The 24,761-nt window shown below is 43.7% G+C and overlaps 1 protein-coding gene across 7 annotated transcripts in view; it reads right to left on the minus strand.

The window, feature by feature from the left end:
• Positions 1 to 2,582: 2,582 nt before the first annotated feature.
• Positions 2,583 to 24,761, minus strand: part of LOC147898282 (uncharacterized) — a 72,895-nt gene continuing 50,716 nt past the window's right edge. For 6 of the 7 annotated variants that reach the window (XM_087378995.1, XM_087378993.1, XM_087378992.1 and 3 more), the window contains 5 exons: positions 11,682 to 11,741; positions 11,479 to 11,529; positions 11,196 to 11,354; positions 10,934 to 11,066; positions 2,583 to 3,489 (listed from right to left, as the gene is read on the minus strand). In XM_087378995.1, coding sequence (XP_087235121.1) covers positions 3,152 to 3,489; positions 10,934 to 11,066; positions 11,196 to 11,354; positions 11,479 to 11,529; positions 11,682 to 11,741 — 741 coding nt within the window. In that variant the 3' untranslated portion in view covers positions 2,583 to 3,151. The remainder of the gene's footprint in view (positions 3,490 to 10,933; positions 11,067 to 11,195; positions 11,355 to 11,478; positions 11,530 to 11,681; positions 11,742 to 24,761) is intronic. The other variant, XM_087378994.1, reaches the window with a different exon arrangement.

Raw genomic sequence — 24,761 nt, forward strand, 5'->3', positions numbered from 1 at the left:
CATACAAAATGCTAATACACTTGGTAAGGTAAGAACAAATCGGTCATGTACTATGTCGAGATGATTAAACCTTTGTTGATCGCGGAACAAAAATGCTCTAAATGAACATCCAAGAAAACAAAAGAACATATTAGCCATGATTTGTAGTTAACAAAACTCTACCATCACTAGTTACTAATGGATCAAATAAATCACCTTTAGGTCCAATACTGAGTGTTGAAGGGAATAAAGCTCACTAAAAAAGAGGTTTGTAGGTGTAGATTTGCACCTAAGTTGTTGAATTCGTTTGAATACTTGTTGAATGACTACTAGGTGCTCCTTGCATACAAGATAAGCCTATTGAGACCACATCACAACTTGCCTGTTAATTTGTTAAGAATCCTTCAAGGTACCATACTTCAATATTACTTTAAGAAATAACTTAGCTAGGCAACAATAAAACGTATAGTCAAGAGAATTCCAAAATATCATTCAATTATGCACATTTGTATACAATAAGAGATCATAGATGCATAGCCCTTTGCTAAGAGGCACCGCACAATTTCTCAATTTGAAGCTTCTATAGCAAAAATGCATCACCAATCCAAGTGGAGAGCTTAAGCTCCCAAGTTAGCCTTCTACTAAGAGGCACCACGTAATTTCTCAATTTGAAGCTTCTAGCAAAAATGCATCATCAATCCAAGTGGATAGCTTAAGCTTCCAAGTTCACTCCCTTCTATTTAAAGGGCAAATGATATTCACAAGTTCCCTCTGCATCACTACCTTTGTCTCTCACATGCTCTCATATAGATAGTCATTTCTTCTTATACATTTCCCACCTTAGGGGAGAAATACAAAGTAGAATCACCTTCAATTGCATACAAGCAAAACTATAGCATTCTTGGTTTCTTTTATCCCTCTTTCCCATGCGGTACAAAGCCGATATGTAAGTTTGGAATTTAAAATCAAGAAGTGATATACATGGATTCGAGAGACTTTCTATGCTCTCTAACCTACCTACCATAGGTTACGTTATTAGAAAAAAGAATTGTGCCTCATTAGTGGCAAGGATCATGTTTATTCTTGCTAATATCTCATTGACTTGCTGTTAATAGATTCCTTGGGTCATCATGAGACCTTAGCACGCCCTCTCCGAGCCCTTGTCCTCTTGCTCATGTTGGGTTCAAAATGTAGTATATGGACTTTTGAAACTTATTTTTTGAGACTAAGTTTTTGTGTGTTTGTGTTTACATATGTATAATGCTATCAATGGTGACAAGTGCTCGTGGAAACAAAATCAAGTGAGCCATCTAATTAAAGCATATTTTGTTTGTGCTTACATATGTATAATGCTATCAATGGTGACAAGTCTAAGTGCTTGTGGAAATAAAATCAAGTGAGCCACCCTAGGCAACTTTGGAATTTATCATGTACTAATAAATCCTAGAATGATGACGATGCCTTTAAGAACAATTGAACCCTTAGACACCCACGTGCAGAGAGAGTGGAGTTTCAAGAGGAAAACACTTTGGGAACAAATGTTCTCATGTGTTATATAAGCTAATTATTGTATATGTACCACTAGCAAGATCTAGGCTATGGTTGACATTTTTAAAGGGGTGTCAAAAAGTCAAGCATGTTTGTACTTGCCAATTGGGTTTAGTAGGGCGTGTCATTATATGTACCCTATAGGTTTGAGTTTTGAGATTTCATGCAAGAATTCCCCAAGACTTAGCTATACGAGCACAAAACTATACCTCACCAAGGAGGTTTCACATAATCCATTGTAGTTCTTAGGCATGCACACAATAGTTACTACCTTCAATCAGGCTAGCTATAAATCAAATACTTGATTCTTCTCTTAGGCGTTTAGCCGATGGTTGTACACGTCTTTAGGTGCGTTAGGTGTGATCTTTAGAATCTTATTTTTGAAGGTGTGAATTAGGTGGACTATAGTCTTTTTCCCCTGCACCTTGCTTTAAAAGTGATGTTACATTGCATGTATGTCCCTTGCTAAATGATTCATAATTTTAATTTTTTGGATTTCAAAACTTTTTTAATGAAATGGTAACCTCCACTTGATATCACTTGGTAAACTCCAAAATTGGGTAAATTTGCGACATCGCATCCCGGCCTAACAAAGCTAAAAATTCACCAAATATATAGTCATAGTGTTGTAGGGTTGGTTGTGAGCTTGAAATAGAAGCTGGACTGAGAACTTACGAGCCTGTTCATGTGGGAGGGGTCATTTGCGAACCAGGTGCCAACGACCAAATTTGAAATCTGAAGTCCACCTGGTTTGCAGACAGTCCCCTCGCGCTCTCAGAAACCTTAAAAGGGGCTGAGAGAGAGGGGCGAGAGAGTCGGGGAGGGCTGTGACAGGGGAAGGGAGGCGGCGCGGAGGGGGTGTGTTGAGAGAGGATGAGATTGAGGCTGGGAGAGGGCAAGGGGGTAGAGTGAAGGAGTCGCATTGGTTAGAAAATGAAAGGTGCCCATGAATCTGCAGGAGACATTAGGCATAATGATTGCACTACTGAACGACGTTGCAATTGCTATTAACAAACCAAAGAGTTGCATGGGTATCTTTGGTTGTCCCAATCCAAAGATAATGAAATTTTTTCTATAAGCTCCGATGAGAATGTCAATGATGCAAAAAAACATGGAAATGATAATTGCTAGCCCAAGAGGATTCAAATAATTTCCTTCAAAAAATTTGAAGGCGTATGCATGCCATTGAGAACACACTGTCATTACAACAAGTGTACATTGTTAACTGAAGAGACCTGGATCTCAGGCTCTTAATGAATAATTGACGAGCAATAAACCATAGTAATGATCTGATAAACAAATCATCTCGACGATGTAATGCATCCTCTTAAAATCTTACTCCCAAGCAATTGCCAAGACTCTTGAAATGGTGGCATGCCGCAGCAAACGAAGGCAGGCTCCTGCTGCATAAAGATTCCAAGACCACCTTTATGCTGATCTCACAATCAGTCATTTGATGCTTTCAATGTTGCCCTGGCATTGTACATTTTTACACACTCGTGCTTTCCTGTGGGAACAATTTCAAGTGCACTGCTGGCGTGCGTTTCTAACACTCCTTTTGGCCAGGAGAAATTCAGCACGGCTTACAAGTGACATGTCACAAAAGAGACCGAGGTGTGCTTTGTTAATCTAGCCATACTGGCACCTGCTGTCTTGGGGAACCCCATCTCCCAACCATTGCACATGCAAGCCTTCTCCATATGCGCACTCTCTGTGTCCTTGGAGCTTTTACACGAGGATCGATTGCTGTCCAGGAGTAGACCACCTCATTTTCCACATCATCTGCAGACGAAAGCAGTGGCTGTTCCAAGCTACTAAAAGATTTTGAAGGACTTAGATCCATCATAAATGTGACACACAACCCCAAAAGAGCACAGCCTGTTGGTACTAATGCCATGGTGATTCGCACTGTGGACATATGGCATTGGCTTCCCAAACCCTCAGATCTGCATCCTTTGTCTGCTGTGGAGTGTATTTAAAAGCAATCATAGAATTATCAGCAAGAGCCTCCATATGGCATGCACTACTAAAACATTGTTAAAGACTCTTATTCATATAAATCCTTCAGAGATGCTGAGAACCTGTTTTTCCTGAAAAACTCTCCTATAAAAAAAATGAGGAACTTAAACAAGAGGATGATTTTATGGTGACATTGGAGAAAAGGGGAAGAGCAAGTAACATAAATTTTTAAATATATTTGGCGATGTTTAACAATGACACTGCCACGACTACACAATTATTTGGGCATTCTCCATACAAAGACTGACAACAATTTGTTCTGACTGTAAAATCTATACAAGTATGCTCAACAATGATCTCCAATGGTAGTAATAGACCACCAAGCTTAAGGTGTGCTTTATTCACTTTGTATTTTGACAATTCACGACATAATCTTGGATGTCTTGACTCATAGCTTACAAAATTGTGGAATAAGTCTCCTCTGAATTCTTGGATGTCCCACACATACCTGTGAAGACATTCATGGAAAATTTCTGATTCCTCTATCATCCACAAACGCTAATAAATCTTTCTTCCTTTCTCTCAATTTCAGTTTCAGTTTTTATTAGCTTCTTAGGGAAGTGCTAGGCACCTCTAGTTCCCCTAGAGGGGTTTTTTATCATATGATGATTCTTAGAAGGTCCAAAGGCTCTTTAGCCTTACGCAGGCACTAATAAACCCTTCTCCCCCCCCCTCTCTCTCTCTCGACTATCGACATGACTATGTTGTACTTAGGACTTAGTACTGCCATTTTGCATTTTTTTGCATTCTGCATTGGCGTGGATGCTCGTTTAGTAGCTCCACTACCACAGCTCATTGTATCAGGTTTTTCACAGTCTCATAGACCCATCGGTCTTCCGAAGACTTTAATAAACTTTCTTTCTTTTTTTCTTTCTCAAATACCAAGACATCTGAAGAGAAAACAACATTTACTGTGTGTTGGGGTAAAGGCACATTGCCAACCCTTCATTAAAAGATAGGACACCTATGACTGTCTTAAGACAGTCATAGGGTAAACCTAATCCTAATAAAACACAACTGAGTTTGTGGTGTGGCTCATCACTTCACACCCATACACCTGGAGTCTTCTCTCTCTCTCACTCTCTCACTCTTGCTCTTCTTCCCCCTTCACTCCCTTTCAACTGGTATCAGAGCCATTCCCCTCCACTCCCTAGCCTACCCACCCCCCTTCCGTACGGACGTACGTCGAGCGCCGTACGGTCGTACGGAACGCCGACATTGCAGGGCGGCGGCGCATTGGCGAAGGCGGGCTTCAAGGCGCGGGCGCGGGCGCGGGCTGTGGCATGGGCACGGGAGCAGCTCGGGCGCGGGCACGGGCGGCGACGCGGGTCGCAGGCTGTACAGTAGCTGCTGACAGCTGCAGAACGGAGCTGCATCAGGCAGCTGCACAGCAGCTGCATAGCTGCTAAGCCCTTCGGGCGTCGAGCAGTCTACTCCAAGGGCAGCCGGACGACCGTCGTACGGACTGCCGTACAGTCGTACGGACTGCCGTACAGCTGTACGGATGACGCCGCCACACTTGCAAGGAGTTACATCAGAGCTGTTTTTCGTTTTTTGTGCAGCCGGGAGGTACATTTTTCGTTTTTTTTCGGGATCTGTGTCAGAAGAAATTTGTTCTCCTTGGATCTGGCTGCTGCACAAGTACAGCAAGTACGAAAGTACAAAAGTTACATTCTTGTTTGGGGAAGAAAGAGAGGTGAAACAGCATTCTGCTCTTCATTCCTCTTGCTTAAGGATCATTTTTCAGTTCACAGAACTGTGTTATCTTGAAAAGTACAGCAAGTACTTTCATTCATCTTGTGCTTGAGGTGAAGAGAACCACAGTGTGGTTGATTGCACAGTTATTTTGTTCTGGGAAAGTAATGCCTTGATTTTGCAAGAGGACATATGCTTTTACTGGGTTTGAATCTCAGTTCACAGGTGAGCAGATCATAGGGCTTTTTCCCGGAAGGTGATGCATTGTATGCCTTGAGGCAGTGTGGTGCCAGAGAGCACACATTTGTCTTGATTTCCGCAGTGTCGAGGTGACATTTTCTTGCAGGTCACATTCCTTGTGCCACACTCAGAGAACTTTAGTTGAGCCACGCTTGGCCAGGGCGCATCGAGTTTACTCGGTCCCTAACTGTCCATCGTTGACAGTGCTCAAAAGGTTCCTCATTGAGTGTTTGTACGTTGGGATCTGTGTATGTCATTTCTACACAGGGCAGTACATGCATTACATTGGTGGATGATTTTGTCAGAGAGATTTTCATATTGCATGCTACCTCAGTGTTGAGGTGTTCTCCACTTGATTCAGGTGTCAGATCAAGGGGCTTTTGCCCAGACTTTGTTTGATAGCACTTGGGTTACTGACAGAGATCTTCAGATGCATTTTCTCCCCTTGGTATAAGGGTGATTGCTTGGGATTTATCCCATTTTCTGTTGCAGGTTCTGTGACAGGCTGAAGTGTCATTTTTTTTTGGGTGTTTGCCAAGTGGTTTATGCAATTTAACTCAGTGCAATACCTCATCTGAGGTGGAAGAAGTGATCAGTACAGTCAGTACAGCAGTGTTTACAGCAGTGTTTGTGGTTTGTCAGATGATTATGCACTGTTAAGCACTTGTTGAGCAGCTGCAGCAGTCTGAAATTACTGTTTTTATGCCTCTTTGAGCACAGTACAGTGTGTCAGAAGGTACAGTATTTGCAGGGTCATTTACTGTTTTGCTGCAGATTTTCCTGACAGTAAAAACAGCACCATTGAGAGTGCTTCTGGCTCTTTAATAGAGCAGGTTTTTTCTGAGAAATCAGAATTTTTATTCAGTCTTTTTTTTACTTCCAGGGAGTCAGGTACTTTCCTTATCTGATATGGCATCAGGGGGAAGTGATTCTTCGATTCTGAACATAAAGAAACTGGAAGGAGCACACAACTATGCATTATGGGCAGAACAGTGCTTAAATGTACTTCTGTTAAAGAAGATTGCTAAGCCCATAAGGGTGAAGGGTGTCAAGCCATCTGACATGGCAGCTGATGACTGGGAAGAGCTTGATTTGTCTGCGAGGGCAGCTATCATGCTCACTATTTCAGACACTCTTGTGTTCAATGTTCAGGCTGAAAAGACCTCTTATGGTCTATGGCAAAGACTAGAAGAATTGTATGCCCAAAAGAGCTCAGCCAGTAAGGTTTATTGGCTGAAGAAGCTGGTCGATCTTCGCATGAAGGAAGGTACAGCTATGACCTCACACTTGAGTGAGTTCAATGCCATCTTTACACAACTGATTGCACAGGGGTTGAATCTTGATGAGGAGTTCAAGGCTACTTTCTTGTTGTGTACCCTCCCGGAGAGTTGGGACACTTTCAAGACCACCCTGTCTAATTCAAATGTCACTCTTATATATGCTGATGTAGAGAGCTCTCTCCTTTTGGAGGAGATGAGCAGGAAGAATAATGCGGGCAGCAAATCTTCAAATGCTTTGCAGGTACAGGATAGAGGCAGAACTCAGCAGAAAGGGAGATCTGCTAGTAAATCCAAATCCCGAAGTCAGTCCCGTGGTAAAAAGGATATTGAATGCTTTTATTGTGGCAAGAAGGACATGTGAAGTCTAAGTGCTTCAAGATCATACGGGATCAGAAAGCCAAGAAGGCTGAAACAAAGGATGCAGGAAATGCAAACAAAGGCAAAGGCAAGGCCAAGGCAGATGACTTGGATGCAGTGAATGTTGCAGCAGAGGACAGTGACAGTGACATACATGATGTTTTATGCTCTTCTGCTGTAATAGCACATGCCTTGGTTATTGATGGTCACGACATGCACACTTGGCTCTTGGATTCAGGTGCCTCTTTTTATGTTACTCCTCATAGGGAGTGGTTTACTTTACACAGGTACTCATGGAGTTGTTCATCTTGGGAACAACTATGCATGTCAGATTGCAGGGATTGGCAGTATACAGATAGTATTTCCTGATGGACGGTCATTTATGCTTGATGGTGTTCGCCATGTGCCGCAAATCAAGAAAATCTGATTAGCACTGGCTTATTGGATGACAGTGGTTACCACACCACATTTGGGGATTCCAAATGGGTGATTACTGATGGCCAGACTGTAGTGGCTGAGGGTTTTAAGAGTGATACCTTGTACCCTCTTTATGTTTCCAGTGTGGGTAATCATGTTGTTGCCATAACCGAGCTGCCAAAGGTTTCATTGTGGCATAGCCGGTTGGGACACGTCTGTTAAAGGAATGCAAGAACTGTCACGTTTGGGTTATCTGCCGCCTCTTTCTTTTTCAGATTTGCCTACTTGTGATCATTGTATATTTGGCAAGCACTCTGTAACTCCTCATAAGAGGAGAACTCCCCAGAATAGAGCACCACTTGATACTTGATCTAGTGCACACTGATTTGTGTGAGATGCCACAGTTATCACTAGGGGGTGCAAAATATTTTATTACTTTCATTGATGATGCCACACGCAAAGTGTGGGTCTATTTCTTGAAGCATAAGGGAGATGCCTTAGATGCTTTCAAGAAATTTGTCGCTCAGGTTGAGAATCGGACAGGTCGTAGGCTGAAATGCCTCAGATCCGATAATGGGGGTGAGTATGTGTCACATGCTTTTGTGCAGTTTTGCCAAGCTAAGGGCATCAAACAGGAACTCACAGCTCCTCATAATGCATCTCAAAATGGTGCAAGTGAGCGTATGAATCGAACTATTCAGGAGAAGGTTCGATGTATGTTGTCTTATGCTGCATTACCCCATGGCTTTTGGGCAGAAGCCGTGCAAACAGCAGTTCACATTATTAACAGGTCGCCAAACAAGGCTTTGGAGTTGAAAGTGCCAGAGGAGGTGTGGTATGGCAAGCCACCTTCATATAAGCACTTACGTGTATTTGGCTGCGAGTGCTTTGCTCATGTACGCAAAGAACTGCGCAACAAACTGGATCCAAAGTCTATCAGATGCATCTTTATGGGTTATGGTGACGAAGGTGAAATGGGGTACAGATTATGGGATCCCGTTAATTGGAAGATTATACGCAGCAATGATGTCATCTTTAAAGAGGATAGTGTACACAAGGAACCCGTGCAACCTGTGGAATACAGGAGGGTTATTTATGATGATGTTGGACAGCAAAGAATGCCCATTTATATGCAGCAGCAGGCTGCTGCAGATAAGCCTGTTCAAGAGGGTATACAGGCTGAAAATCAGCCAGATAATTTTGCCAATGATGCACCACTAGATATGCCAGCAGATGGGGCTGTAGAACAGCCAGATATGGTGGTACAGCCACCCGTCATGCATGACGAACAAGCTGGACAGCAGCCTAATCCGGAACATTTTGTTAGGAGGAGCACCCGTGTACAACGGCCTCCTGCCAGGTTTGTTCCAGGAGCCAATAATGTGGCTGATTTTATCATGCTGACAGATTGTGGTGAGCCTTCCAGCTTCAAGGAAGCTATGGGAAGAACAGAGGAAAAGAAGTGGGAGAAAGCCATGCAGTCAGAAATGGACTCCCTACTTCAGAATGATACATGGGACTTGGTGCAGCTACCTGCAGGCAGAAAGGTTTTGCCATGCAAGTGGGTTTACAAAGTCAAAGTGGATTCAAATGCTTTACCGAGGTATAAGGCCAGATTGGTTGCCAAGGGATTTAAGCAGGAGAAGGGCATTGACTTTGATGAGATCTTTTCCCCTGTAGTCAAGATGACTACTTTGAGAGCAGTGTTAGCTCTTGTTGCTCATGACGACATGGATTTATGTCAGATGGATGTGAAGACAGCTTTTCTTCACGGAGATCTCCATGATGAGATCTATATGAGTCAGCCAGAGGGATATGCTGTTAAAGGGAAAGAGCAGCTTGTGTGTAAGCTCAAGAGGAGCTTATATGGACTCAAGCAGGCGCCAAGAGAATGGTACAAGAAGTTTGATGCCTTCATGCAGTCCCAAGGGTATCATAGGTGTGAGACCGATCATTGCTTGTACACCAAACGGGCAAAGGATGGCAGTTTGATGCTACTCATTCTATATGTGGATGACATGCTTATTGCCAGTAAATCTCAGCATGAGATTAGTGCTTTGAAGAAACAACTGCATAAGTCTTTTGATATGAAAGACTTGGGTGATGCAAATCATATTCTTGGCATGCGGATTACTCGTGACAGGTCCAAGGGACTTTTGTTTTTGTCACAAAAGGAGTACATTGACAAAGTACTGCAGAGGTTTAAAATGGAGGGGGGGAAGTCTATTAGTACCCCGTTGCCTCCACATTTAAAACTCAGCAGTAAGGACAGCCCCAGATCAGATGATGATAAGGCTGAGATGGCCAAGGTTCCGTATGCATCTGCAGTTGGTTCTTTGATGTATGCCATGGTTGCCACTCGTCCCGATATTGCTTTTGCGGTGGGAGTCATCAGCAGGTATATGGCAAATCCAGGCAAGCGGCACTGGGAAGCAGTGAAAGGTGTCTTGAGGTATCTCAAGGGTACCAAAGACACGTGCATATGCTATGGTAGGCAGGATGCATTGGTGCATGGTTTTACAGATTCAGACTATGCAGGGAATGCAGATAACCGGAAGTCTACTACCGGTTATATTTTCACATTTGCAGGAGGTGCTATATCATGGGTGTCTCGGTTGCAGAAATGCGTTGCACTGTCAACCACAGAAGCTGAGTATGTTGCAGCCACTGAGGCCTGCAAGGAAGCAATATGGCTTACTCGGCTGGTGGGAGATTTGGGCATTACAGGAGATATGCCAGTTTTGCATTGTGATAGTCAGAGTGCTATCATGTTGGCAAAGAATCCGGTCTTTCATCAAAAGACCAAGCACATAGAAGTGAAATATCATTTCATCAGGGAGGTACTGGAAGACAAGCGACTTGAGCTTGTGAAAGTGCATACTGATGATAATCCTGCAGATTTGCTCACTAAGAGCTTGCCTACAGAGCGGTTTGCACATTGCCGCCACATCATGGGATTAGGATGAGACCATTCTTATTTTATGGTCTTGTATACAGTAACTTTATATTGCTGTAATTTTTATTCTTTTCTCCCCTTTAGGCACATTGGCCTTTAGGTGGGAGGTTGTTGGGGTAAAGGCACATTGCCAACCCTTCATTAAAAGATAGGACACCTATGACTGTCTTAAGACAGTCATAGGGTAAACCTAATCCTAATAAAACACAACTGAGTTTGTGGTGTGGCTCATCACTTCACACCTACACACCTGGAGTCTTCTCTCTCTCTCACTCTCTCACTCTTACTCTTCTTCCCCCTTCACTCCCTTTCACTGTGTACGTCCTTTAAGAGGTTTCTAAGGTATTGTTGTCCTTCAGCACATCAATTTCTTTTAAATCTTGAAGCAAAGGAATAGTATTCAAAATCTTCGCACTTGGATTAAAGGAAGAGCAGATCTTACAGTGAAATGCCTCAATCACATACAAAGCAATGCCACAAGAAAACTTCTCGAGAAAACTAAGAGAACCATAAACAAAGGCACATCCACTGACGTCCATCCCCACCAGAACACCTTCCATGCTGACAGCAGTAACCTGTCCAAAATAACAGTTAGGGTAATCGCAATCCTGGCAATTACTAACACATGCAAAAACTCTGAAATTTCCCCGTGAAGAAGCATTTACAAGTAAAAAGGAAACAGACAGTAGATATTGAATTCGTACCGTCATCAGAGCATTTGCAACGCCAACAACGACAGCTATCGAAAAAATAAAATTGTGTGCACCACTTTGTAAGAAAAATATTAAAAATCCAGAGGCCATCCAAAGACTTGCACCCATTGCAAAAAAAGATTTGATCCGGCCTCCAGTCCATCCTATTTCCTACATTAAGGCCAAAAGACTGTTAGCTGCTAGCTTCTAGATCATCATTCCTTGTATTACCAACCATAAAAAATACACTTCAAACAATCGATGATGCTTACAAAGTTCAAAGAATGCACAATACCTGTAATCCTACAGATACCAAGAAACTGCAAACATAAATTGCTGCAGGAACCTTTACAAGCAACATAAGGACTGGATTAGTGTTGATTACATGATTGTGAAATGTAATTGATTAATCAATTGTAAAATGTAATGGACTGGAATTTAAGTCGAAAACAGCTTACAAGATTCTGTATCAGAACAAATTATAATAGAGAGTATTACCACAGCTTTGGAAGAGTCTCTCATGTTTAGGTCATCAATGAGATAAAAGGCCAGCAACGCCTGCATGAAATAAAGGACTGAATTTTTCTTCTTTGAGCTAGCAAGGGCAAAGTAAAAATGCCAAACTTGTGATTTATACTAGAACACCTTCTTTAAGTTCATTTTATGATAATCATGCCTAATTGATGTACGGTTTGAAATGGGAGGTCATCCTCTTAGAATGGCACCAGATCTCAGTTTCGTCCGAGGTTAACCTCAGATATTAAGTCATATTAGGAAAATTATGTGCAAGTACAATATGAAACCTCTTTGAAGAGACTATCCATCAATCTGGAGATACATAATTAAATCTGAAAACAATTAGACAAGGCACTCTAAAAGCAAGGGATCTTATATGGGATGCACATGACATGTGGTCATTATTCTCTACATAACCATGCCATACTAAATATCCCTACAATTCACCCTAAATGAAGTCCTGAAGCACAAATTTTGCATAAATTCATCCCAAAAAGACATGGCAAATGATGAGAGTAACCCAAGCTATTGGACTACAAACAAAAAAAAGTCACTTACCATCCCCTTGACATTTTTGTAATATTGCTAATCTCCAAGTCTTCTTGAAGCCAAACAAACATATCGATGCAAAGGCATCTTGTGAAGATAACCACCTAATTATTACATTCCCAAATAAGATTCAAAAGTATGGCATGTTGACATTGGTTCCCATTGAGGACCCTTCCAACATCCATGCAGCTTGCAGTTGATGGTACAGGAGATGCTGCTGCTATTCACATGCTTACAAGATCATTCCCCTTCCAAGGCATGTCCATTGATCCCATACTGTGTAGACTGGAGGAAGGATTAAGAGTGGAGTGAGCAGTTTTGAAGAAAAACAAGATCGGGCTTTGCAATAATGAAGAGTGAAACAGTACAACATTTGTTGACCTTAGGGCAACCCAAACTGGGTTAGAACCCCCCCCCCCTCCCCGCCCCCCTAAAAACTCAACTACTAACTATGCTTGGCAGGAAAAGCCTTAGATAAGGGACAAGTGCCCCTCAACCTTGTAGCTAATTACTGCATTGGCCACTGCCTTAAATATTACAATATTTCCAACCCCCCTTGTAGTGACAATGTCCTGGTGTACAAGGAGTGATCTCAATCACCAAATGGAAGCCAGCCCAAATCTTTTTGAAAATCTTCACCTTCTCTTTGGATAGAGCCTTCGTGAAAAGATCTGCAACATTTTAATGTGTAGGACAGTACATCAAAATCTCTTGCAATCTCCATCACTGACATGTTCGCATGTGCATGAAACACAGGATCCCGGGATACTGCAATAGCTCTCTGACTGTCGATGAGTACGGGAGTAGATGGCTGCAAGCCACCACGAAGATCTACCATCAATCTCCTGAGCCATACACATTCTACTATCGTTGTGAAGGCTTCCATGTACTCAGCTTCACATGATGACGTTGCCACAGTGGATTGTTTCTTGCTCTCGACCAAAAAATTTATGAACTGCCAATAAATAAACAATTTCTTCCGTCCTTCTTATGCTTAAACAGCACAGGTGCACCCCAGGGAGATCCACTTTTCCTGATATGCCCCATGCATAGGTATTCTGACAAACGTCAAGATATCTCATCTTCTTACATTTGACTCATCAATATAAGGTGCCATACTTACAGGCTGAGCTCCTAGAACCAATTCGATCCAAAGATCTACCGACCTAATTGGTGACATCTGCAAATTTTGTTTTAATCTCCGCAAGTGCTCGTGCTTCCCATGCATCTAATTTAGAAGATTCATACACATTATCCAATTCAGACGTAAATTTACACCACATACACAGATACACTTCATATTCAGAATTTGTAATTGTATTAACTACTTGCAATGAGTTTACAAGGGTACAGGATGGGACATCAAAATCACCCTGTAATACATAGGGTACACCCCCTTTAACAAAACTTAATGTATGACTCTCCCAATCAAACAGTCCCCTTATGCAAGCAGTCTTCCACTAAATCACATATGCTCTATCCAGATTCATCAACATAAAATCTAGACTCTCGGTGTAATTTTGTATGGTAATGGGAATTTGCATTGCATGTTGATCCCAAACTTGCTTCCCCGCTGCCATGTCCACCTCGTAGACATGGTCACTCGGCTGTGTTCATACTCCCATTGTTGCACAAGTTTAGCATTCATGATATTGTGAGTACTACCCGAGTCAATCGGGAACCTTTTCACCTCAGTCAAAGTTGAGCCTAACTTCATACAATGCATCCACATGTGTCCCCTTCGTCCAAAATGAAGCAACGCCCCTCCTTCACAAGCTGAAGGGTTTGCTTCGCCTTCTTCACTTGCTTTTGCAATCACCTGGCTCGGAGTTTGTGAAAGACTCCGGGCTTGAGTTTGCATAGCCCTGGTAGGATTGAATCAAGATGTTTTTGCTTGATACTTGTACTTGGCTAAGGTTTTTGTGAAGAAGTTCCCTTGGCCATTGTGTCACCTTAGATTTTTGTATGTCTTATAGTATCCTCGTTTATGTTCCTTCACCCAGCTGTTTATAAAGAGCCCACATAAGGTAGTTGGATCCATGTATGTGACCTTTGATTCCAATTCTCTAAATCGCTGTAGGTACGCATCAAATGACAAGTTTGCCATACTTACGGTCTCATAGATGAAATCAAACTCATCCTCAAGTTAAGGGAATTCCTCTTTAAATAATTATTCAAATTCAGCCCAAGTTTTAGGTTTTCCCTTAAAATCATACCATCAAGTCAAAGCCTTTCCCTTCAACATCCCCTGAGCCATCTGAATCTTGAGCAAATCAGAGAAAGGATGAAATGAGAAGTGTGCCTGCCATCGGTTCAATGATGTATCTAGGCACTTGAGTACGCTCTTTTCTTCTCACCTACAAAAACCTCAGGTGTGAAAGATGGTGCTACGTGTACACTCCCTCCGGGTCCTGCTACCACTCCTTCAGCTTTCGAAATATATATGTAGCTCAGTGCTCTTTGGTGACAAGGTTGTCTTCACCGACATCCATGTCATCTCCCTCTTAATCCCAAGGCTCCTTATGTGGAGGGCATGCAGGCTGTAATGACTGCAGGGTTCTTCACTATGCATGTGACTCCCTTCAGCACTGTGTATGAGAATATGAAGAGGAATGCTGAGGTAAGAAAAGAGGGAAGAAGGAGAGCTGCGAGTAGAAAGAAGAGTTTAGAGGCTGGTACTGTGCAAAAAACAGGGTGCTTAGAGGGAGGCATATCAATGCAGACTTGACTTGCAATTTCTGTAAGTTTCGTCCGCAAGTTACCGTGGGAAGGTCTGCAATTGCTGTGGCTGCTTCGCATGTAATGTGGGCTGGTTCGGAGCCTATAGACTGCTAAATAAGAGAGTATAGGGCACCAAAAGCAGGTTCTTTGTTCTAGGAAAGATAACTCTGAAAAGCAATCCAAAAGCAGAGAAACAACTTTAGCTTTGGAAAGCCTTCCCAAAAGCAATCTTTAAGCTTTTCTAGGACCTTCAGCCTAGCACAGGGCCTACCAAAAGCACCAGCCAGGAGGAAAAAGCAATTGCGATCAGCAGCAGGCTTTAATCTGGTGCCTCTACTGTACCTGTGGACAATTCGCTGCTCCATAGCCTCCAACCTGTAGCTTTCCATATCCTGCAACATAGAACCTTAACTCGTTGAATAATTCTGCCCAGATGATCACAGATCAGATCACCTACTGCCCCACACTCATCACAATCTACAAACAACCAGTAATCGCTCAGGATGGCCATGCACAGATCAACAATCACGACGATGCCCTACACCATCTGTGATCTGCCAGCACATAGGTCTGTGCCACGATCTGCCCAATAACCCCCCAGCAATTCATTCGTAATAAACCTAAAACTATGCACAACGACATAGTCTGCCTCATTACTTCCCCCTCCCCCCCCCCTCTGGCTATGCGAACTGGTTTCCAGCCAGTTGCTGCCCTCAGAGGTTCATCCAAATCCATGAACAGCAGTCCTGGGTTTGCATTCAGGGTTGATGACTCCCTACTACCTAGACTCGCAGCCAGCCTGATACAAAACACCCCCCGCGCATCCCCCTTCTCCTTGCAGGATCATCACGCCTTTGTGGTTTGCACCCACAATCACCTTGAAAATTTTCAGAACTACAACATACTCCATGAATTGAAACCAGTCTCTTCCTCAACAAGACATAAATTTGCAAGAGCATCTCCAATATGCAGCGACTGGGAAGTGAGTCACCTGATGGTTGTCGTTTCGACCTGTGCTTAGGGTTAGATCTTCAAGGGGCTTTACAATTGGTATCAAAGCCAGCCCTGACATATGAAGAATCCTTGCAAGGTATGCAAGCACGAGGTGCCACATTCAGCACAGCATCTTGTGATCAGCCATGTGATGGGATATCTCAAGGTGTATGCCCTAGGCACACCTTGGTTTCTATGTGTGTGTGCTAGAGGCATAGTTAGGTGCCCATAAGCACTGTTAGGTGGTGGTAGAAGCCACATAGGATGATTGAGAGAATCTAGGAGCTGATTGAGGAGATGATTGTGGAGCTCAGAGGTCATCAGTGCTGTCGGTGATCATGTAAGAGGTGCCTACATAAGGACCTCACCTTTCTTCATTCCATAAGCAAGAATTCTCAGTTTGTGTTCACTCCATGCTTTCCTTTCAGTTCACCAACATGGTATCAGAGCCCTTTGATCCTCCTTGAGCCCATTTGTGCCACATCATCTTCTTCTTCTCCATCTTCTTTTTCTTCATCTTCACCCTTTCTTCCCAAATCTTGCTAAAGCTTGTTCTCCCTTGTTTCTCCGCCATTCTCCAAGCCCTTCCTGCTGGAGATACCCCTCGAATGGGCGAACTTCCACCTGCAAGCAATTGAAGAAAGGTCGTCGCTACTGGTCGCCATTCCACGAAGATTGTCGAAACTGTCTTCTGCGTTTTCTCTATGTCTGCTCCACCTTTCTCTAATTCCTTTCAGGGGAAGCCTCTCCATACCTTGGGCTATCTTGTGTTGAAATCTGAGCAGCAATGGTTGCATATTCAAGGAGAACAGAGCCAAAAACCAGTTGATTTTGACGATGTTCCAGCCAGCAATATCGCGCGCCATTTCGCCCAACCTCTGTGCTGGATCTTCTCTGGTATATGAGCTTTCTTTTGCTTTACAAAGCCCTATTTTCTTTGCTTTGAAGAGTGAGATACAAGCCCTCCAAGTTCAGGCCTCTGTTTTGGACAGTCTTTGACAAGGTTATGAGTTTGATGCTACATTAGATGCTACTTTAGCATTTCTGAGGTTTTAAAGTATTGAAAAGCATCAGTACAACTGTGGCTACAACTTTCTTTTAAGTTGCTATACCTGGATTTGCTTGGAATACTTTCATTTAGTCACCTCTATGAAGCATGCAAGTGAAAGCATCATTGATTTGTAGTATGGATTTTGGTTGCAAGCCTTTGCTACTCTAAATGCTTGTATTTTGAAGCTCTTCAACTCTTTCTAGCCTTGTAAGAGAGTAGACACTGCCCCATTCTGGGTTAGAACCTCTCACGGCTACCATCTTGAATATGGATAAGTTCAATGGTAAGGGCTTTCACACATGGCAGATGAAGGTTAAGTTTGCATTGATGAGGGAAAACCTCTGGGGGCTTGTCAAACCGGCTTCAACTTCTTCTTCAACAGCCTCCAATGCTGGAGAATCCTTAGCTCCGACACGCCCAGTAAGAGATCCTGCTAGAGAGGAGAAAGCCTATGGCATCATTGCTCTTGCCTTAGGAGATGACTATATTCATCACATCTCTGATTTGGAGTCTCCTTCTGAAGCTTGGCAGAAGCTTGATATTATTTTTGGTGCTAGCTCTCACATCTCAAAATTGTCACTTAAGATTGCTTTCTTTGAATTAAAGATGGCTAGTGGCACTCCTTTGGCTGCCCATGTCAATCATATGCGAAGTCTCATGACTCAACTTGCCTCTATTAACTCTCCAATCACTACAGATGATGCAATGGCAGTGTTGCTCAAGAGTATGCCTGAAGATTATGATCATGTTGTTACCACTTTGAAAAATCTTCCTAATCCTAATCTTGAAGGTCTTATTTATGCTCTTCAAGAAGAAGAAAGGCACATGGAACTCCGGAGAGGCAATGACACAGCCTATGCCATAAAAATCCAGAAGGGCAAGTTTTCACCTTGCAAACATTGTGGGAAGACTAATCACCTCTCAAAAGACTGCTTCAAGATCAATCCATGCAAACACTGTGGCAAAAACAATCACCATGAAAAGTTTTGTAGAGCAAAAAAGGAAGCAACTACAAAGTCAGAAACTGCCAATCTACTTTCAGTTGATGTGTCTCCACAAGATGAGGCATCCTATGAAGATTATGCTTTTTGAATCATCTCCATATATGCTTAAGATCTCTCTTTTTTATGTTGAGTCAAGGTACTCAGCCTGGATAGTCCTCCAAAATGAATGAAATAAACTATTGTGTTCTTTGTAAACACCTCTGGTCACCATATGATGTAGGCCATGTGTATGTGTTTTGCTCCATGGTACCTCCTGCAGACATTGTGTGCATGTACATGCAGGGGAGATAACCATTGGAAGGTCTTTTGTATCCCTTTTGTTTACTTCACACCCTTGGGAACCCCTTGCTAGCATGAGAACCTAGCCATAGATTTATCCTTGACCACCATGAGATGGCATGAGAAACTATGAGACTAGATGTATCCTTGACATAGCCTGAGGCATTCCCTTGAGGGGGAGTATGATAAGATATCTCAAGGTGTATGCCCCAGGCACACCTTGGTTTCTATGTGTGTGTGCTAGAGGCACAGTTAGGTGCCCATAAGCACTGTTAAGTGGTGGTAGAAGCCACATAGGATGATTGAGAGAATCTAGGAGCTGATTGAGGAGATGATTGTAGAGCTCAGAGGTCATCAATGATGTCAGTGATCATGTAAGAGGTGCCTACATAAGGACCTCACCTTTCTTCATTCCATAAGCAAGAATTCTCAGTTTGTGTTCACTCCATGCTTTCCTTTCAGTTCACCAACACCATGTGGATGACACGAGTCTAGGTTCTTGATCGAGATGAGACCATCAAACTGTGTGCGCACGCTGTGTGCGCACGCTGAATGAATCCACAATAGCCTTGGCCACTCTTGGCATTTATGCAAGCATGCTCCTTGTCTTACCACACAATTTCATTGCAACCATGCACACTATGCTGCCTAGCACTCCTTTGACCTAACACCTCAACTAAGGCACTTGCCTACTATTTTAGCAATGTTCATGTGCACCAAGGTGCATATTCCCCAAACAGTACTCATGTTTCTGTCTAGAAGTACTGAAAAGTTAAGCAGGAGCAACAGCAATGACTGCTTCTCCCAAGTTAGATTTGCCAAAAACAAAATTTTCCCAGCCTTACCCTTCTTCATTACGGTACTTACTAGTGATTTAGTGGTGCAACTGGACGGTTCATAGATTGGGTTAGCCCCTTGCAAAAATCCCATCGCTCAAAGTGGCCAACTTTACCAGAAGACTATTATTGAGCCCTAAAATAGAGCATGAGTGTCATTCCTTTGGGTGGGTTGGGGTTTGAATCAACATCAAGAAGTAAAGGTTGTAATCAAAATCTGTCTTGACTTCCAAAAACCTTGCAAGGGTGCTTTCTATCACACTATACTACTCTACAATTGTGTCCACAATATCTTGATACTTCTCTACATGGTGTTTTAGGGTTTCAATCAAGATGGCTTACTTTGTGCAGGCCAAGATTCCAAAGAGTTTTGATGGAAAATCAGAACAATACGATTGGACAAGTCCTTCGCTGCAGCTCCTCCCCGCTCCAAGCTGCTCCCTCCCTCTCTCTGCGCCTAAGCCCTCTCCTCTGCCTCTCCCTCAGCCCCTTCCCCTCCCTCTCCGCCTACCCCCTCCCTCCCTCAGCCCGCCACCTGCCCCCTGCCCTGTCAGCCTCCTCATCCCCCGCCCTTAGCTCGCCTCCCCTCCCGTATTTCTTCCTGCCCCCTTCCCCGTCTCAATTTCCCCCTTCTCCCCCACCCTCAGCCCACCTCCTCCCCCGCCCGTTCTCCCCTCTTCCCCCCCCCCCTTCCCCGCCTCTCAGCTTGCCCTCCCCCCCGGCCTTTCTCGCCTCTCTCCCCTTCCCCTCTTCCTACCCTCTTCCCCGCCCCTTCAACCTGCCTCTCCCCCTTTTCTTGCTGCCTGCTTCCTCCTCTGACCGCTTCTCCTCCTCTCTTCTCTTCCTGTCCCTCTTCGTCTTTCTCCCTTCCTGCAACATTTCTGGAAAGGACGGAGCTTTCTTCTTGGTGGTGTCCCTCATCGCTGCCGCAGCAGATAGCTGATTCAGAATCAACTTCATCTAGTTGTTACTGGTGGCCCTATTGATGTTTTACTCTTGCAGCAGCACAAAATGGATTTCAGTGATTGTACAAAGTCAGGCAAGCTACTTTCAGAGGTACTTGTATTTCAGTTTCGGATTCTCTTCTCCCCTTGGTTGTCGGACATGGTGTGATCTCACGCTCTAGAGCCTAGTGGGTTCTTCTTTTGATTGGGGGTCGCAAGGTTGGACTCCTCAACCTTTACGCCCCTAATAACAGAGGGGATCATGTATTGTTTTGAAAGGAGTTGCTCTCCTGGGCCCCCATTGCAGATTCATGGGTCATAGGAGGGGACTTCAACATGGTAAAGTTACCCTCATATAAAAAAGGGGGCCAAGTGGACACTATCCAGGATGGAGTGCCCTCCCCTTCACATATGGCAATAGCCTTCTTTGATATTAGCGGCTTTTATCATCTAGTTGCTAGTACCAGGAGACATGAGATTCTCAGGCGAGAGATTGGTATTCGCCAGCAATTGGTAGCTTTGCAGAGGGAAGAGCAGAAGAGGCCATGCTTGGATTCAGGAATGCCTTGCTGCAGCAAAGGCTCATCAACAGATTTCGTTGGATCAGAGAACACAGTTTGCCTTTCATGCACGAAAGTCCTCGATATAGATGGGAGGTAGAGTCAATAAGAAGTTCTTCTCTACTCATGGCCCCAGACGCAGTAGAGAGAGTGTCTCTCAGCTTATTGACTCAGATGGGATTTTGCAGTTAGATCCAGATGCCGTCATACGCATAGCTACATATTTTTATGCCTCCCTTCTTTCAGCATATCCTGGTAGTGTGGCTGCAGATGATGCTAGACAGGTCATTTGGCAATGTATCCCTAGGTTGGTGAGTCCAGATATGAGAGTCTCTCTTGACACACCTTTTACCAGCCTAGAATTCAGGACTGCTCTTCTTGCCCTTCATAAGGGTAAATGCCTAGGTTCAGATTGGCTTACACCCTCCTTTTTCTTTTTAGGATATGATTGGGGATCAAGGCATTTTCCCTATTAAAGGGGACCATTTTGGGGGGTCTACTCTTTGGTTGGGATTTTGATTGAGATTCACAATTTGACCCCACTCAGCTGTGTGTGTCAAGATTAGAGGCTAGAATACAAGCTACTTGCTCATAGAGTTCCGAGTCCAAGTTGGGGCAAGTAGAAGTGAGGAGAGAGAGAGAGAGAGTCTAGTGTTGATGTGTAGCCACGAGCTACTTGTATCCAAATTTGACTATTGGATTAATGCAATCACTTATTGTTGTCATATTGCCAGTTTTTCTTAAGTGAGTATTCACCCATCATCATCCAATTTTCCCACATAGCACAAACCCCATCTATTATAATTTTATTGTTGTCATCAATCTCAACACCTTGCATGGAGTAGGAAACCTTTCAAAGAAACCATGGGATTGCAAAAGAGAGAATATTATATAAAGTTATGCACACACCCACACCGAGTTGGGCACAGGCTTTAGTCAAACTCAGGGTGAAAATAAAAGTCCATTAAGCTTTGCTTTGGTGACCCTACTCGAGATTGATGTGCTAAAAGTTTTGAGTGGGGAATTGAGCACATTGACAATAGGAGTCTATAGAAATGAGTACACAAATTCTCCAAATAGCAACTTATGCAGACTCAAATGAAGCTATAGCAATTGCTAGAATTAGCAAATTATTATAAAAGATTCCTCTCAGGATAGTCCCAGGAATTTTGTACCTTGTATACCTATCTAATGACTGGTGTCTAAATTGAGGATGGCTCTTAGGTATCCCTTCATAATACTTGGGCAATAAGAAAAGTTCGATACATGCTCAGTGAGGAGAGAAAGATACATGGAAAGAAGAGAAGAACGTGTGTGAAGAGGTTGGTAGAATATTAAAGACTAAGAAGTTGCCATGAATTCTGAGCCAATAAGGCATGAGGTTGGGATTGCGAGGAAGAATTAGAGGAACAATGAAGGTCTTCAGGTAGTTGCTGACCTAGCCACATGCAGAGAGACAATTTTGGCTGATACTAGAAGTGAACCAATTCCCAATTTGCATTCAAGATAGCCTGAACCCTTTAATAGAGGAGCAACCTTTAGATACTGGCAAGAAGTTCTGAGCAGTCCTTAACAAAAAGTCCCTACTCTTAGGATTCCAACCAGTCTGGAAGCCATGATCATGGTTTTCCAAGCTAAAGATACAAATCTAGCTTAGAGGTAGAACACACTCAAGCAATCTACCTGTGATTGCATCCCTTACTCCCAGATCCTTTTCATTTTACGCAGACATGGTTTGTTCATGGCAGAAGCATTTTTTATAATATATTCTCCTTTTGGGAAGCTTCTGAGAGGGCCATCTAGAGCGATCAAAAGCTTGCAAATCTACTCCTGGACTTTGAAAAACCCTATGACAAGGTAGATTGGGACTTCTTGGAGGGCCCCCTTCATCACTTTGGATTTTCAGATGCATGGATCAAAGGGGTCTCCACCTTGTACAGGTTAGCCCACAGCCAGGTGCTCATATGAGGGGTTAGGGGAGATAGATTAGGGGAGCCAGGTGCTCATATGAGGGCTTAGGGGAGATAGGTTTCAGATTTTCAGATCAGTCCGTCAGGGATGCCCTCTTGCCCCTTTTCTTTTCCTCTTTGTGACTAAGGCTATGAGCATTTTTCTTAGGTCTCGAGCTGACATTCTTGGGTTCAGACTTCCGCTCAGACAACAAGAGGACGTTGTGGATTACGAGTTAGCAGATTACACTGCTATCTTCTTAGAGGCCTCTCCTCAGACTCTCACTTCCTTCAGGACAGCTTTGGAATTGTTTTGTACTGTAGGAGGTGCTCCCATCAATTGGAACAGGTTCAATGGCTTATGGATCTATGACAATGACACTCCAGATTGGGGGCTAGTTTGGATTTCACATGGATTCAAGGGGTGTGTCAGTCAAATACCTAGGATGCAAGGTCGGTTTGGGTATCTCTTCTTCGCAGCAGTTTGCTCCTGTGTTGGAGAGCATTAGGAGGAAACTCCTTTTCTGAGTTCAGCTAGACTCACCTTGCATCCAGAGTGGTAGTTGTGAACCAGGTTTTGCTGGCCACAACCAAGTATGTGTGCTCATGTTGGTGTAGTTCTAGAGATTGTATCACTCAGCTCATAAGGCCTATTAGGAATTTTTAATGGAGCGGGGTAGACGGCATTACAGACATGCCAGAGTAGCTTGGGAAACCTTGATCCTTCCCACACAAAAGGGGGGTCTAAACATCATAGATCCAAACTTGCAATGTTTGTGGATAGAGGACTTGTGCCTGGGGATGAGCCTCGGAAAAATTTCTTCATTAACAGTATTCAGGCTTGCAACCCTCCTCAGGGGGAGATTGGATGGACAACACTAGATGGATCTTCACCTCAGCCTGTCTTAGGTCTCCTTCCACCCCACTTATGGTTGCGATTCTGAAGGCTTGGTCTAGCTTCAAAAGTACCCTTCGAAGAGTTTCTCCCTCATCTGTCAAAGAGATTGGCAGGCAGCTCATTATATGGAATGACAATATACATGATGAACATGGTAGGCAGCTTGGTATACCGTATGTCTCACTGTATGCAGTGGTCCAAGTGGGAGAGAGGCCCTGCTACCTCCATAGGTTCTTGGAAAGCCTTCAAGAGGCTTCCAGAAGTTCATCAACAGCAAACAGTTAGTCACCTCAAAGGATGTGCAAGGAGGATACTTCATATTGATGCAGCCCTTCCCCTTGATTGGGTGGATACAGATGACAGGCCCGTTGTTTGTTCCCTGTGGTTGGGGGCTTTCTCCAGGATAGGAATTCCTCTCCAAGCTATAGCTCTTTTGGGAGCACATGAGGATGCCTTGGTTCTTGATGTACAGGCAGGTGGCAGGCTCGTTATTTCTTCAGAGGATATTCTTTTGGGCATGCCTTTTCAGCCTTCAGGATCGTAGGCTTTTTGGATCAGGGCAAGGACTCTGCATGGCATATTGATCCGACCCCTCATCTCTCTCTTTCGGGTTCTTGGAGATTGTGGTTCTTTGGAGGAGTCCTCGTAAAGTTTCTTCAGTGGGACCCCGGAGAGTGGGAATGGATTGTTGCAAGGAACCAAGAGAAGAGCCTTCCTTTTTTTGGTTACACAGTCCGTAACGCCAAGAAGTTCCAGATCAGCTATAGAGGTTGGACACCTTCCAGGGCCCCTCATTGGGAGAGTTATCAGGTTTCCGCTGATTTGTAGAGGGTTTCTGGCGAGGCTTGGAGATCCTGAAGAAATAGAAAGATTGCTCTATTGTTTTGGCTTTCTATTCATGGAGGGATTGCAATGAACAGGTGGAGGTCTAGATTTGGGACGGATCCCACTTGCCCTAGGTGCTCGTCTGCTGCTGCTGATGAGTCGATTCATCATTGTCTATGGGACTGTAGGCATGCGAGAGCCATTTGGATGGGAATTGCCAGGGTCCTCAGTACTTTTGCTCCTCGTTTCTTCATGACGTGGGGATCAGTGGCTTGGCTCTCCCTGTCACGGCCTTAGATCTTCCTTGAAGGGCAGAATGCTTCTTGGGCCATATTGATTCAACGTCACCTAGTCGAGACTTGCTCTCTACAGGATGTGCCTATCTCTCGTTATAGACCAATACATGCTGATGGGGATACTGCTTGGGAGATAGTGGCTAGCATCACTACTTGC

Source organism: Dipteris shenzhenensis, chromosome 9 (genome assembly GCF_047967505.1).
Source record: "Dipteris shenzhenensis isolate YYH24624 ecotype China chromosome 9, Dip_SZ_1.0, whole genome shotgun sequence".
Classification (NCBI taxonomy): domain Eukaryota; kingdom Viridiplantae; phylum Streptophyta; class Polypodiopsida; order Gleicheniales; family Dipteridaceae; genus Dipteris; species Dipteris shenzhenensis.